The following is a 15,210-nucleotide window of genomic DNA, read 5'->3' as shown; positions in this document are numbered from 1 at the left end:
AACAATTATTGTGTTTTCGTTACCTTTGAATAAGACGTTTTTATCTGTATATGGAGTGGGTCTTCTTCCACAGAGTCTGCCATGGTTTTATTTTTTGTTTTGTTTTTTAAACAATAATCCAGAAGGGACTGATTTCACACTGGCCCTTTTTAAACATCGGAAACTTTTTTTCTGCTACTATGAAGTCCTTTTTTTTTGTTTTGTTTTTACACAGAGCTACACAGCGTCGGCATCATGCCGCTCCAATGTGTGATTTTAGACAGCATGCCTGTGTCACAGAATCACAAGAGGTGTGACAAGCTTGACGTTTAACAAAAAAAGCATTGGCCTCTTATGTGACATACGTATCACCAGCGCTTTCTAAATAATAACAATGGCATGAAAAGGCAAAAACAATTATTTGTCATCTCTGCTGTTTGGCAGCTGATCTCGTTCTCTGCTCAGAGGGTAAGGAGGCCCCAGACCTCATTGTTTTCCCAATTTAGGGACATTTTTGGACACTGTTCGTCTTTTCTGAGTAAGCCACTGACTGTGTCTAGCTGCTCTTTAAATCTCCCGTGATGGGTCACTCGCACAACACAGCACCGAAATGTCCCACCTGTCCCACCAATTATCCCCTCCCGCCGGCTGTCCCTTTTACACAGACCTCAACTCGGCGTTGTTACTTCCTCCACTGCCAGTTCAAAGACGAGACTCAAAGGCAGAACCAAATGGACTAGTGGCTCTTGATAGGGCCATTCGCATTTTTTGCGAAATCTGCAAACGTAGCTCTTCTACATACTTGGCAAACGTGAGAAGTGTCAGTTCTGCAACCTCACCGCTAGATGCCACCACATCCTACAAACTAGTCCTCCTTTAAAAAAGCCATACCTAACTTTATGTTAATTAACAGTGTTTATATACATGCACACAGTACCTGTACTTGATGATTGATATATGTACAAAAACCACGTATGAATGGGATGTTAATTATGCTACCTACAGTCATTGAAATCTTCAGTGGAGTTATCCCCCTGTCATCTGTCCTTGGAAAGCCCCTTCATGCATTAATGAATACAAACTGCACAAACACAATCGGAGGGTAACAACAGTGGGTGGACACAAAGATCAGAATTTAAACAGCGCTCCAGACATCTGCTTTTGACTTCCATGAGGAAATCAAAGGTAGAGTGCCAGATTGTTGCCACAGCAGGACAGACGACACGCTGTTGACAGAGGAGTATTAACCGTTATCAGTCAGGTGAGGAGTTTTTAGTTTGCAGAAGGCAACAGGTCAGTGCACTAAAAGCAATAAAAATGATGGCACCTCACAGTCAGTTATCAGCTATTGTGAACCAAACAGATATTGTGACTTTGATGTGAAGAGCAGTTGGAGTTGCGAGAAAAAAATTGGGCAAAGATTGTGAAATGATAACCAAAATATAATCTGAGTGTTTACATTCTTAAACAGACACTTCTCATCAATAATAAAAACAAACGTGTTTTGTATCAATTTAAGTACTGACTTGGCTGATACATAACAAGCTGATTTAAATTGGACTCTTCAGTAATTACACTGGCAGCAGCACAGTGGTAATACACAGCAGCTCGGAAGCTCTATCTTACCGTTCTCGGAAAGCATCTTTTCCATTTGAAAAAACAGTCCCTCCTTTTTTGAATTGTGTGGCCCTTTTTCGCAGTCATCTGTGCTATATCAAAGTAATGCAATTACAGTGTAAGGGGAACTGAATGGCAAATTAGATTTTTACATTTTGGCTTCATCTTTTGGCTGCAGTGTTTGGGCTCCGTCATAAGCAAGCTGGGGTTGTTTTAAAAGCTCAAGGAGCAGAAACATACTGTAATCACAGGTAAACATATTGGTAGGAGCAGAAAAATGAATAAAGCACTTGGCATGCTGCTGGGGGCCTGATCATAGTAATAATAATAACAATAATGAATATGAATTGTATTAAAGTAATTCTTAAAAAAAATTAAACACAAAATCATTTTATAAAAATAACAAAAATAAATAAATAAATAAATTTGTAAAGCCCCTTTCTTGACCCAAAGCACCAGGTTTATATATATGTGTGTATATATATATATATATATATATATATATATATATATATATATATATATATATAATGATTTTAGAAATTAGTTTAATACATATATATATATACATTAAACTAATTTCTAGAAAATTTAAAACAAAATCATTTTTAAAAGCAGATGCATACAGAGTTGCTGAACAAAAACATCAGGCATAGAAGAGTTACACAGTGGTAGCTGACAATAATGCTAACAGGTGTTTTTAAAAAAGTTTAAAAAGTTTTTAAAATTTTTTTTTGTCAAGCTGCTCATCGCCCTTTTCCCTGTGTTTCCCTGTTTCAGAAATCAAACCAATGTGCTCAGTTTTCAAAGGGTTAAATATCCTCTGAAGTGCGAACGCAGCACAAGAAAACTGACATTGATCCAGGTTTCAAAGGGTTAATGTAGCAGAACAAAGTGTCAATCTTACCTTTGTTTGTTTCTTCATCTGTTGTTCAGTCACATACTCGCACACTCCGCCAGCAGTTTCAGGAGCACAGGAAACTTTCACACACTGTCCACATGTCCTCTGTTTTCAGCTGTCCATCCTGGGACATCAGCTCCAGTCACACCATACTTGTTGCTGTTTGACGTCACAGCGTCACGTATCAGCAGAGACTTTGAAAGTAGTTTTGTAGTCGGCAGAAATGTCGCGGCAAAACCTGTAACAGGAGCCGGCAAACACGTGTAGGTTCAGATAAGCTTACTACTCACTTTTGCTGCATAAAAGAAACATTAGCAGACACACAGCGGACGAAGAAACTCGCTAGCTTAGCAACATCACAGGTACAAACAACCCATAATGCAACACTCTCTTAAAGCAACAGGCTCCTTTTGTAGCTGAGCTGAGCGGGTCTTCAGACACAAGATCATCTGCTGCTGTAGAAATGTTCATTTAAAGTCGTCTTATTCTTTCTATGGTGAGGTATCAAGTTATGTTAAGTTCCCTGTCTCTCCTCTACAGAGTTTTTCATGACCTGAGGGTAAATGACTGCATGTTTTAAGTAAAATGTGGATCCATACAAATGACCAAAAATGCTCATTTACTCAAGAACTGTAATTAAGTATAAATTTGAGGTAGTTTTACTTTTTTATGTCACCTTGTATTTAACTCCTCTACATTTCAGAGAAAAATACTGTACTTTTCATGTCTCTACATTTATCTGAATGCTTTAGTTACTTTACAAATTATTTTTTTTGTGTAAGACATATGAGGTTATAAATTACAATGTTTTGTTATAAATTAGATTATAACAGTCACAGTTTATACAAATAAAGCTGCAATGATTAGACGGTAAATCAAATTACTTGCCAACTCTTTTGACAAAATATTGTCTTTTTCTCTTTTTGGAGAAAAAAAATATTTATGAGGGTTTTTTGTGTGTTTTCTATTGTTTTTGAATAATCTTGAGTTTGGGGTTGTTTTTTCCTCATCATTTTTTAGTTTAGGTTTTGTTCTGTTTTTTGTTGGGGAGATTTGTCAGTGATATAACATTTAAGTCTTACATTTACATTTAAGTCTATGGGTTGTTCGGTTTTGCTTTTGGCGGGGGGGCGGATTTTTTTTCCCAAAGCAACCAACAGTGCTATTGTGCTCTGAGATATACCAATATGGGAACAGCTGAACCCAACTTGATAAAGATAGATAGATAGATAGATAGATAGATAGATAGATAGATAGATAGATAGATAGATAGATAGATAGATAGATAGATAGATATCTTGTTCTACATGTCAAAATTAACAGGCTGCTGAGAACAGCCAATTAGTCGTAACTATAAAAAGCTTACAGCATTTTGTTTTTGTAGCTTACATGTAATTATTATTATTATAGATCAGTCATTTCAAGGTCAAAACAGCTCACAAATAACCACGTCTATTTGACACTGTTGTGAAGTAGCATGACACAAGTTTATGAATGTAATCAGCATCTTTGAGCTGCTGGGGCTGAGCCTCTCCCACATGTCTGCTGATGCAGGAGAAATACTGCAAGACACCTGAGGGGAATTTCAGTGGTCGAGAGGGCGGTGCCTTTAAAGTTTAGATTTGATGCATTAAGAGAAAATGGGGAGGTGATGCAACAAAAAAGATATGAACGCTGCATCCATACGCAAGAATTAATACTGTGATCAGTGTGCCTGATGTTAATGCTATACCATGCATTTTTAGAAAGGTATCATGGCGCAGACCTGCAATATCTTTTTTTTAATCTTTTTTTATGTGAAGTTAATGTAGTCAGTGTTAACACATGATACATTATGTATCAAACCGGGCCTGTTTTGTGAATGCAGTTCTCTAAATTATGTTCCCCTTTCAAATCTTAACTGCAGGATAAACATATTAAAGGAGTATTGCACATTTAAAGGTGTTTTCTCATTATTTGACTGTACTGTGATGAAACACATTAATGCTAGTGTTAATATTGACATTTCTTGGCAAATTTATAAAAAACGGGCAATTCCTTAATTGGTTCAATACGCCATCTACTGTCTTAAACCAGATTTGGACCTTGTAAGGTTGATGCTGATGTTGAGACTTTTCTGTGCTATATATATATCAAAATATGCCCACCGGTGTTTTTGTGTCAAGGTAACATCCATTTTTGATACTAGTCCAGTATTGAGTGGGACAGGTTTTGAGTCTCAGCAGTAAAGCAGTCTGCAATTATACGCTGTCAATTTAGGTCCCCTAAAAACGCTTATGATGCCACTGACAGACTCAGATTGTTATAAGTGTTTGAAAACATTATGAAAATACCCTCCAGAAAATTGAAACTCTTTTTCTTTACTTTTCAACGCTCTGGTCTGTTTGTTATTGAGTGCAAGTCTTGCTCAAGGAACAATCTTGTTCTGAAATCTCACAAATTTTTCCACATTGGCGACATCAGCTTCATTCTGAAAATCCTCTTTAACGCTCACTAATGTGTCCACCTTTGTTTTTCTCACAAGAAGACACTTAACAAGATTTGAGGAGACTTCTTGAGTGAGACTTAGTTAGAATAATAAACTAACCAGCGAGAGGTGAAGAAAAACGTTTCTCTGTAGGGTCTGTCTGTAATGTAATCAGACACTTTTAATAACAATCTGAGCCTGTCAGAAACTAAAACAGGCACTTTCAATGGATATAAATTGAGAATACACAAAATAACAGATTTTTCTTTCTTCTTTTGCCCACATTTTAGTTATTTCAAAATTATGTAGTGCTTAAGTTATGAAAAAATGTCTTTTTAACACCAAATAATATCTACATGCATCTGTAAACCTGTTTTTTTTGCATCAGAGCTGAGGATCTTAATAAATCACAACAACAATCATCTGTATAAAAGCTTACTTTATGAAGCACAGACTAAATATTCAGTAAATATGTCCTTTACATAGTATAAGCATCCTGTCAAAAAACAGTTCAGATATACAAACAAAACAAACAAAAAGACAGATCCAATGCTGACATCAAAGTGCCGAAGTTGTCTTTTTTCCTTTTTTTTTGTTTTCTTTTTTAAATAAAACATAACAATCAACAATTTTTTTTTGTCACAATCCTATGTTACAGCACAGGCCTACCCTAGAACATTGGGAAACAATGGTTAGCACGACAGCCAAAGTGACTATAAGGGGAAGTCTCCCTGTAAGAAAGCAGTTATTTATCCTAACAATACAGCTTTATAAAATGGTACTTCCTCTCTGAAAACTTAGCTCCACTTCAGCATTTTGGTCTGTACAAGGATCCGGCTCCAGGATTCCAGCTGTGATTCCAGGTTTCCAGCCAAGTCCCAGAAGGATCTCAGATCCTATCAGTCACTATTAATATGATATACGAAGCAACAGAAGCGCTGTGTCCAGAGCCAAAGACACGGCTGATCATACTGTTGATATCCACAGCTCTGGTTATGTCAACATGCTTCTGTGCCGCACTGAGGCTGAGTGAGGGGCCACTAAGCTCACTGATCTACAGTTGTGTCATACGCAAATTACATAGAAAGAGAAAAGGGGTGTGTGTGTGTGTGTGTGTGTGTGTGTGTGTGTTTGGGCGGGTTGGGATCAATTAAGGTGCTCACAAACAGCGGCACCGCCACCCCTTCCATCACATCCACACCTCCTCACATTACACAAGTCCTCCCTCCATGAGAAACAGGCGTAATATGTTGTGTTCCTCGGTTAGGAAAAACATGTGCTGGATGTCTGTTTGGCCTGTTCTTGGCTGGCAGACAGGCTTACTTAGAAAACCAAACCAGTCTTCTTCTGAGAAAACAAGTCTTCTCTCCTCCTTCTCTTCCATGTGGAGGATGTTTTGATGGCTGCTCTGCTGGTGGAGTTGTTGTTTTGTTGCTCTTCTCATCTCCATTCCAGTATGCTGACGGGTTTCTTGACTTCACGTTCAACTGGAGCAGTCCTGCTGCTACACTCTCCAATCAGCCAGTTTCTGTCTAAGATGGGCCAGGGCCTTGAGATCCCAAAAAACATCTTCAGCTATTGGGAAGGAATACACCTGTAAAAGCCCAATATGAGGCCAAGCATGACAGGTCAATGCTAATCAAAATGTAGATTTGTTAGATATTTTGTTTAATATGGGACCTATTATGCTTATTTTCAAGTTCAATCTTGTATTTTGGGTTTCTACTAGAACATGTTTACATGCTTTAATGTAAAAAACACACTTTATACACATTTTCCTCGTACTGTCTGTGCTGGAACACCTGTCACCCTCTGTCTAAAGTGCTGCGTTTTAGTGCCTGTCTGTTGGAGCCCCCCCCCCTTCTGACAAAGCCCAGTCTGCTCTAATGGGTCAGTGTTTGCTGGTCTTGCACAGTCACTGTAGCAGGAGAATGACTATAACAAAGTAGAGCGACACTCTCTACCATGAAAAATCAGCAAACCCAAATCTTCACAGCTGGACATTTTCCAGCAAGAATATGATCTGAAATTGAGGAGAAAATTGCTAAATCTGCAACCAATAATATCTGGATGTTAGCATGTAGCAACATGTAGCAATGTCGTTGCAGTTGGGAAATGACTGTAACAATAGAACAGCAGTGCTTTCTACCATATAAGCTTCTAAACCTAAATCTTTACAATCAGACATTTTCCAGCAGGAATGTCATCTGAAATTGGAGAGCTATTAGGAAAATCTGCAACCAATATGATGTTTTCCTGTTAACACGTAACTACATGTAGCCTTGAACTTGCAGCCAGGGAATGTAATGGTAGTATAGTGGCTCTTTCTACTGTGAAAAATCATCAGTAAAAGCTTCTTTAACAACATTTTCACAAACCAACATGTTCTAGCAGGAATATGATCGAAAATTGGGTGCAACTGGCAAAATCTGCAACCAACAGTACAGCTATCCTCTATGTTAGCATGTGGCTACATGTAGCAGTGGTCTAGCAGTGGGGGCACGACTGTGACAGAGTATAGTGACACTTTCTACCATGAAAAGATATGTTCCACCAGGAATATTATCTAAAATCGGGGAGAAATTAACAAGATCTGCTATCAAGACTATGTTTTCCTGACGTTACCTAGTAGTTACATATAGCTGTGTATGTAACATTAACATGTTCAGTGGTATGCCAGGAGCAAATGACCATAGAAGGAAATCTATCACCAGCTAATGTCAGCTTGTCTCTTCAGAACGGTCTGAGGTTTTTTGCCCTCAGGGATTACTATATGTTTACCTCATTATTTGAAACTTTAGCCACATATAACATGAGCATCTGGCATTGCAATATCATATATATGACGGAAAATTAAAAAAAGCATAATGGGTCCCCTTTAAGAGATAACGGCAAATATTTTGTCACAAGGATGGGTCTGCCTTTGTGCTGAAGATGCTTTTTGAGATCCAGGTCTGACTGTCGGATTGTTTTTCACCAAACATGCTCAATAAACTCTTCATAGAAAACTTGACCCTGCTATATTTACTTCTTCCTGTTGCCTACAGCTTCAACATCTCAAGTGGAATCGCCTAAAAACAGCATGCCGATGCACGCACACACACACACACACACATGCATGTGCACACACACACATACACCAGCCGACCCACTCATTCGGGACGCCTCCACCCACACTTTCCTATTCTGCCCTTCACGTCTAACTTCAGAAACTTCACACCCAACCATACATTGTTACATATATCAGCTCAGTGCACTCTGTTGTGATATAAGAAGAGTGGTTTGTGGTATAAGTCAGAATATGGCACAGTGCTATCATTCAGCCACATACCGCTCTCCTCTTCAGTTCAGATTTGATTTGCTCGAAAAGCAAACAGAATAGTTGAACACACGTCAGTATTCGGGGTAGCGGCAGTTCAAAAATCACAGACACACACTTGTGATCTCTCTGACAAGTGACTGACTTACACTCTCGAAATCCCTCAACATCTAGTGTCAAGGTGCCTTTGGGTAAGGCACTCAACCTCCAGTTCCTCTGGTGGAGCAGCTTCGTGAACAGTTAAAACCACAGTTGTTCCACTCGGCGGCTCCTTTACATTTACAAATGTAACTGTATGAATGAAGACGGAAATTGCTGAAAAAGAGCGAGCATGCTCAGTGTCAACCCTTCCTGGGGTGAATAAAGGTTTGCAGACTTCAATAAATAAATAAATATGCTATACATGGCAGGTACTTGATCCCTCTGAGAAGTTCATCTGAGAGTTTTTTTGTAACTCTGGGACAGATATGTCGTATCTTCACACTCCACCCAAACTGTAGGTCCATACACACGCCTGTGAGCGGCTCAGTGTGTAAACATGAGCGGAGAAAAAAGGCCCAAATGCTACAGTAGTACCATCTCCATCTGAATCACTGCCTGACTCCTGGACCACAGGGCAAAGACAGGACAGAGAGGACACAGGAAAACCAGTCTGTCTCTCCTTCTTTGTCCTCTTTCTGGCCTTAAACTGACACATTAAAAATTACTCGAATCTCTGGTCATAACCAAAAACACATTTCAACCAATGCATCGTTCTGAGTTTGATTTCAAAATAATACTGATGATGTTGTTATAAATAGAGATCACAGTTATGATCATTTTAATGTGCAATAATAAAAGTTCAAAGGACTGAGGTTTAGCAGGGTCACTTGTTGGGTCTTCTTCATCTATTGCTCACGGACAGAAAATTATCACCACGGCTGATAAATTCTGGAAAGGATAGTGATGTCATTTCTCCTGTTGCAACCTTCTCGCTGTACAGGAGGAGCGGAGGAGCCCACAAACACAAAAACAGAAAAACCCAATCATAAATTGGAGGATTAAGCTGATTTGCCTTGGATGGATCATGTTTTATGGGCTGCGATCACTGGTTCTCCTTCCTCCCCTCAGCTCCTCTGTCCCGGGGCAGTGCATCCAGCCGCCCTCCCGTTCAGCCCGCCCTGAGCCTGACTGATGGACGGGGAGGACTGCGTTTTGCGGAGGTGGCACTCACGACTGACCAGGCCGCCCTCCATGATCAGGCCACCCATCACGCTGGCCTCGATCTTCTCAAGGTCGTCAGTCTCTGCGCGGATTTTGGCCTGCAGGAGGCTGATGTATGTCTCATACCGTGTCTTCTGCTCAGAGAGAGGGGAGGAAGAGAGGGACAGTGAGAACAAAAAATATGAAACAACGGCTAAGGCAAACCTTTGTGCTCAGTTGGTGGTTATTGCTTATATTCATTTTCTCATTTGGTTGTTCACATGATTTTGTAAATGTGGCCAATTTCAAATTCCATTCCTGAACTCACCTGCATGAGCAATAAAAAGACGCTGCACGCAGCACGCTGTCGCATTGAAAAATGTAGGCCACTGAAGTCAGCGTAAACAGCTTCATTTATAAATTGATTTGCAGTGAAATCCTATAAATTTGTGAGTATATGATAACAATGACATGAATGAGGAGAAAGACAGCGACTTTTTGTGGAGCAATGGCTGCTACTTCTGTATGGAGGTGTGTTTGGATCAAGCTCTGCGGAACGTAACTGGGCTGTGAAGCCAATTTGACATAGTGACCAAACTGTGAAATTACAACTTCCAGCTACGTCATGTGATGCCATAGGGGCCCAAAACGGACTTTTTCCCCATAGACTTACATTGTGAAAAAGATGTCTTTAAATCTTATTTGGGGGGCACAACAATTCCCGGCAAGAACACTTAAATATGCCTTATTTAAATAGTTACATCCTAAAGGTTGTAGAATTCAGTAAAAGCCGAAATTCAATGTATGCATGTGAAATTGTAGTTATGAATATTATTATATCTAATTTCTGCCAACATAAAGGATCCCCCTAAATCCTACACGCAGGACCTTTAATATGAGGACTGACAGTTTATTACATTTATGAACATAAGCTTAATCTATTCTTCAGTTTCAATGATGTTTATAGGAAAAAGTGAAGATGAAGTCTGAGTTACAATGAGATTCCATATGAGCCGAATGAACTGAATATCTTCCTTACTAATAATTTAAAAAGTGCAAAATTATAAAGTATATACATAGAATAGATATGAAAAGAAAACAGCTAACAAGTGACACTGGCCATCTGTTATGCTTTTTGGTCTCTTAGCTGCCCTTTAACTTGAAAAAAAAAAGATAAAATCCTATTGAAAATGAAATGTAAAAATCAAACAGACAAATTAACCAAAGCTGTACCTCATACGTGAGGTAGTGCTCTTTGAGCCGGTACTCCTCCCACTCGCGGCTTTTGGGGTCGGCTGAGGGCGAGTTTTTCCGGTGCTCCTCCAGCTCCAGGCTCATCTGCTTCAGCTTGCTCTCGTGACTCAGCAGCTGCTCCTCCTGCACCAATCACAGCGCAGACAAAAACCAGAAGACCCCCAAAACAGCCAATCAGATGCAGTTGGACACAAATAGAATATGTAAAAATGCCCAACCCCGGTGTAGATACTTTCAATGCAGAGGGATTGTGCATGCTGCTGTGATAAACTGTATAGTGTGCAGTGCAAAATATCAATCACAGCTAGATTTTTATAGCAGTATTGACAATAATATGTTATGTGTCTAGTGGAGAAATATGTTTTTAGAGCATGAGCTACTCTTGTGTGTGTGTGTGTGTGTGTGTGTGTGTGTGTGTGTGTGTGTGTGTGTGTGTGTGTGTGTGTGTGTGTGTGTGTTTGCATACCTGTTTGAGTCTGGTGGTTGATGATGGCAGGATGGGCCGACAGAATTTCTTCATGGAGCCAATGGCGGCAGGGAAGGCCGGAGCGGAGAACAGCGCTGCCACCAGGTTTATCCGGAAGATCCAAGACATCATCTCCTCCTCGCTACTGGAGAGAGAAAGAAAGAGAGAGAGAGAGTGAGAGAGTAGAGTGAGGGGCTGCTGAGGGACGAGAGAGCAGGTGAGTGCACAGAATGAAAATTGCTTGATTGATGTTTCTTCTGTTGAATACTTATTTCGCCACATCCACACGTTTTACAAGAAAGAGCCTGGTACATTCAACTGGTTGCAGAAAGTGACAAAAAAATTGAAAATTGTTCCAGTTTACAGAAACTTAATTTAAATTACATCATCATCTCTTACTAGTATCAATTGTTTCTGTATTTTGACTAGGGTGTCCCCGACTAAGAATTTTCTAATCTGATTGGTTGAGTCTGGCCTGTTGTTAAATCAGCTGTCTCTTTTTTTGCTTGTTTTCTGGCTCACTGATTTTTGACACCTGACACCGCAAGGGATCGTATCTTAGACTTATGTATTTTTGGCTCTCACTTTTCTGTGTAAAATTAGTTTAAAAATATCCGTTTATTAATTTTGAGTATTTGAAACAGTTTCAATAGTGATTTCACTAAGCATCTATACACCAGCACTGGCTCGCTTTGCTAATGTTTACCACAGTCATTCTGCTGTTCTCTACTTCCAACCAGAAAAAGAAAAGTTGCCATTGTTATGTTACAGCCTCACTGTATTCATCTTTTTTTAAAAATTATTTCTGTGCACTCAATGTCAATTTTTCTAAGTGGTATCGAAGTGGTAATAAATATTGATATTCTCCAAGGTATTGTAACAAAGTTATGAATTCCAGTATTGTTTAACACTGCTCTGTTTTAGTTCCAGGCCTATGTATTTAAAAAAAACAAAAACAGCCAAACTACTGGCTAAGATACATGTAATGTTGCTTAGCTGTTGTTTCAGAACCCATGGACAGCGGTGTGTGTGTGTGTGTGTGTGTTTGTGTGTGTGAGAGTGTGTGTGTGTGTGTGTGTGTGTGTGTGTGTGTGTGTAGGTGTGGCGCTGTCCATAGTACTGAAACGGAGCTAAGGAGATCAACAGAAAGAAGAAGTCCCTTAGTTTGCTTGCTTTTCGTGGTAGTGAATGAAATGTTTGGCCCCAATTACAAGGGAAACGTCAGAAAAAGATGCAGGCTGAAACCGTGAGATTAGCAGATGAATGAAGCTCCTTAGACTAACCATTAATAAGTTGACTATACATGGTCACCCCTAATTTCAACATTGTGTGACTACATTCACAAAATGAGTCCAATGTGTGAAAATGAACCCTTTGAAACCCACAGCAACATCACTTTATTGTGCTGCTTTCAGAAGCCTTTTTGGTGCTCTCTTTTGAGTTCTGTAAAACAATGGGAAAAAGGCAGTGAGCGTCTTGTTAAGGAATCTTCTACAGATTGCAGGAAATAAGTTGATTAGAATGTTATTTTAAAAAAGCTATAGAACATGCTAGATAAAAACTACATGTATGAAGTACAGGTCATTTCCCTGTGTGTTGGTTTTTTTGAATTTCATTTTTTGTATTACTCATTTTTAGGTAACCCTCTTACACTTTTCACTATTTTTTGCTCATTTTGGGGTCATTTATTCTTTTGTTGCTCATAGCCTTCTATTCATGTTTTGGAAAGAAATTAAGTCACATTGCTCATGTTTCAAAGGGTTAAAATAACAGTGGATTCAACTGTCACAACATCCTCTTATGAAGATCTAATCAGTGAAGAAACCTTTTAGTTCAGTCGGTATTAAGTACCTCATAAACTCTGTTATGGGAGAAGTGCTACAAACAGTTTATCATCATCATCATCCATCCATTCTTTTTCCACACCAGCTCATCCGGTCCGGCTACAACATGATCCACTGTCAGTTTCATTTATGTTTCCTTCATTTAGAAAAATGTATGTGAATGAAATGGTAAAGTGCTATTGTTTATGTCTTATTTCCTGTTCTTTTGAGGCTGGACGGTTTTTGGAGTGAAATATAAATCAGAATCAACTTGGGTGACTTACGGGGCGTGCAGCAGAAAGACTCTCCAGTCTGAGGTTTTCAGCTTCAGTACGTTGGCTCTCTTACTGTAGTCGGTGGCACGAGTGGCTAAAGCGTGGTGGATCCGCACTGCGTTTTTCAGGTCCACCTCTGAAATGTCAGCGTCAGGCTTGTACTCATCCTGGGTACAAAAAAGAAAAAAACAACCCATACATATTATGATTCCATTTAGCAGCGAAAAGACGAATAGCTCATACTTTGTGTGTATCTGTAGTAAACAAATTTTTAATCATTTACTGTAAATATCAAAATATAACAAAATCAAGTGAAAACATTGTGAAAATATTACATATGCATATGACAGAAATAAAAGCTAATTCAATACATTCATGTTGAACATTTCACAACCTTAGAAGTGTTTAGTTCAGCCCTCCTTCCAGCAGGGGGAGACAAATACACAACACAGCAGCCATGCATCATTTCCTCTTTTAATGCTCCCTCATCTCACTCCCTCTCCAACACACACACACACACACGCACATGCAACACACACACACACACACACACACACACACACACACACACACACACACACACGCCCGCGCCAGACACACGCGCACACACACACACACACACACACACACACACACACACACACACACACACACACACACACACAGGAGAGCAGCTACTTGCAGCATCCACCACCGCAATGACAGCGGTGGTGGTGGATGTGTGTTTCTATGGTAACAGAGCAGAGGATGAGATGCAGTACCTTCTGGAGATACAAGATCATCCCCTTCAGAACCGCATAGAACTTCTTCCAACCGCGGCGACCCCTCGGGGCTGGAAGAGAGAAAAAACAGGAAATATAAAAACTTTTCTGACTTTTTTTTTTAATAACTCTGATTATGAATGAGGTCATTTCAGTTAAATATGTGAATGCGATTGTGTGTGTGTGTGTGTGTGTGTGTGTGTGTGTGTGTGTGTGTGTGTGTGTGTCACTCACTGCGTTTGCCGTCCATGTCAGCGTGGCTCTTGCGGGTCAGCACTCCGTGTTTGTAGGTGACGGCATTTAACAGAATGGGAATGGCGATGAAAGGGTTACTGCCGTCGGTTACCCTGGCAACACGCTTACTCCCACCCTCACACTGCTCCTCCACCAGCTCTGACAGACTCTTCCTCAGCTCCTCCTCCTCACTGCACACACAAATACCCATTCAGATAAACCTGAGTAGCACATATTCAAGTGTACTTACTCCTCAAACACTCGCATACCCCGAATGCTTTTCCTTTTGATGAACACAAAATGCTACTCACACTGCCCACTCCAGCTTCTCATTCTTGATCGAGTTATACAAGACCTGCGGAGCGAGGCAAGAAATGGGAAAAACTGTAAACATGTTCTTTAAACTTGACTATAGGGTTAGAATGTAAAGCAGTTCTTTAACTCTGAGGCGAAGAAAAAACAGAAAAGATCAAGCCGCACATGTTTGGGTTAGGGTTGGGTGATATAGAGAAAATCAAATATCATATTTTCAATATCAATACTGTAAAGATGATGCTGGGATGACTTTTCAATGGTTCCAAAATCATGACTTGTCACTAAAGGTGAGCGAGCTTTTGCTGTCTGTGCTCCTGAGCTGTGGAGCCCCCTTGCCCGAGCATCTCAGACAGACAAACTCAGTGACCTCTTTTAAATCTCTTCTTAATTCTTTGACATCTTAGCATATTGTCTTTATTTCTTTCAAAAACCTGGAAAGACAGCATGAGCAGCTTGATAGAAATGTCCCGAAACAAGAAATTGCTTTAAAAAGAAAGAAAGAAAATTACTAAAAAATTAGGACAAAAACACGGAAAAGGAGACTAAAAAAACAATTTTAGCAAATTCTTAATTATCTTCAAAAGGTTTCAAAGGGTTAATACTCACTTTTACCATTT

General features: G+C 39.6%; 1 protein-coding gene across 1 annotated transcript in view; it reads right to left on the bottom strand.

Moving 5' to 3' along the window:
- Positions 1–5,388: 5,388 nt before the first annotated feature.
- The window catches only part of psd2 (pleckstrin and Sec7 domain containing 2), a 50,504-nt gene continuing 40,682 nt past the window's right edge, over positions 5,389–15,210 (bottom strand). Inside the window, exons 9-15 of the mRNA XM_042493013.2 lie at positions 14,590–14,633; positions 14,279–14,469; positions 14,045–14,115; positions 13,293–13,450; positions 11,186–11,330; positions 10,699–10,842; positions 5,389–9,620 (exon numbers count right to left, since the gene is read on the bottom strand). Coding sequence (XP_042348947.2) covers positions 9,390–9,620; positions 10,699–10,842; positions 11,186–11,330; positions 13,293–13,450; positions 14,045–14,115; positions 14,279–14,469; positions 14,590–14,633 — 984 coding nt within the window. The 3' untranslated portion in view covers positions 5,389–9,389. The remainder of the gene's footprint in view (positions 9,621–10,698; positions 10,843–11,185; positions 11,331–13,292; positions 13,451–14,044; positions 14,116–14,278; positions 14,470–14,589; positions 14,634–15,210) is intronic.

The sequence above is a fragment of the Plectropomus leopardus genome, chromosome 8 (assembly GCF_026936395.1).
Source record: "Plectropomus leopardus strain MGB_pleo_1.0 chromosome 8, ASM2693639v1, whole genome shotgun sequence".
Classification (NCBI taxonomy): Eukaryota; Metazoa; Chordata; class Actinopteri; order Perciformes; family Serranidae; genus Plectropomus; species Plectropomus leopardus.
Note: the sequence above shows the minus strand (reverse complement) of the source record. Positions and strands in the feature narration are given on the sequence as shown.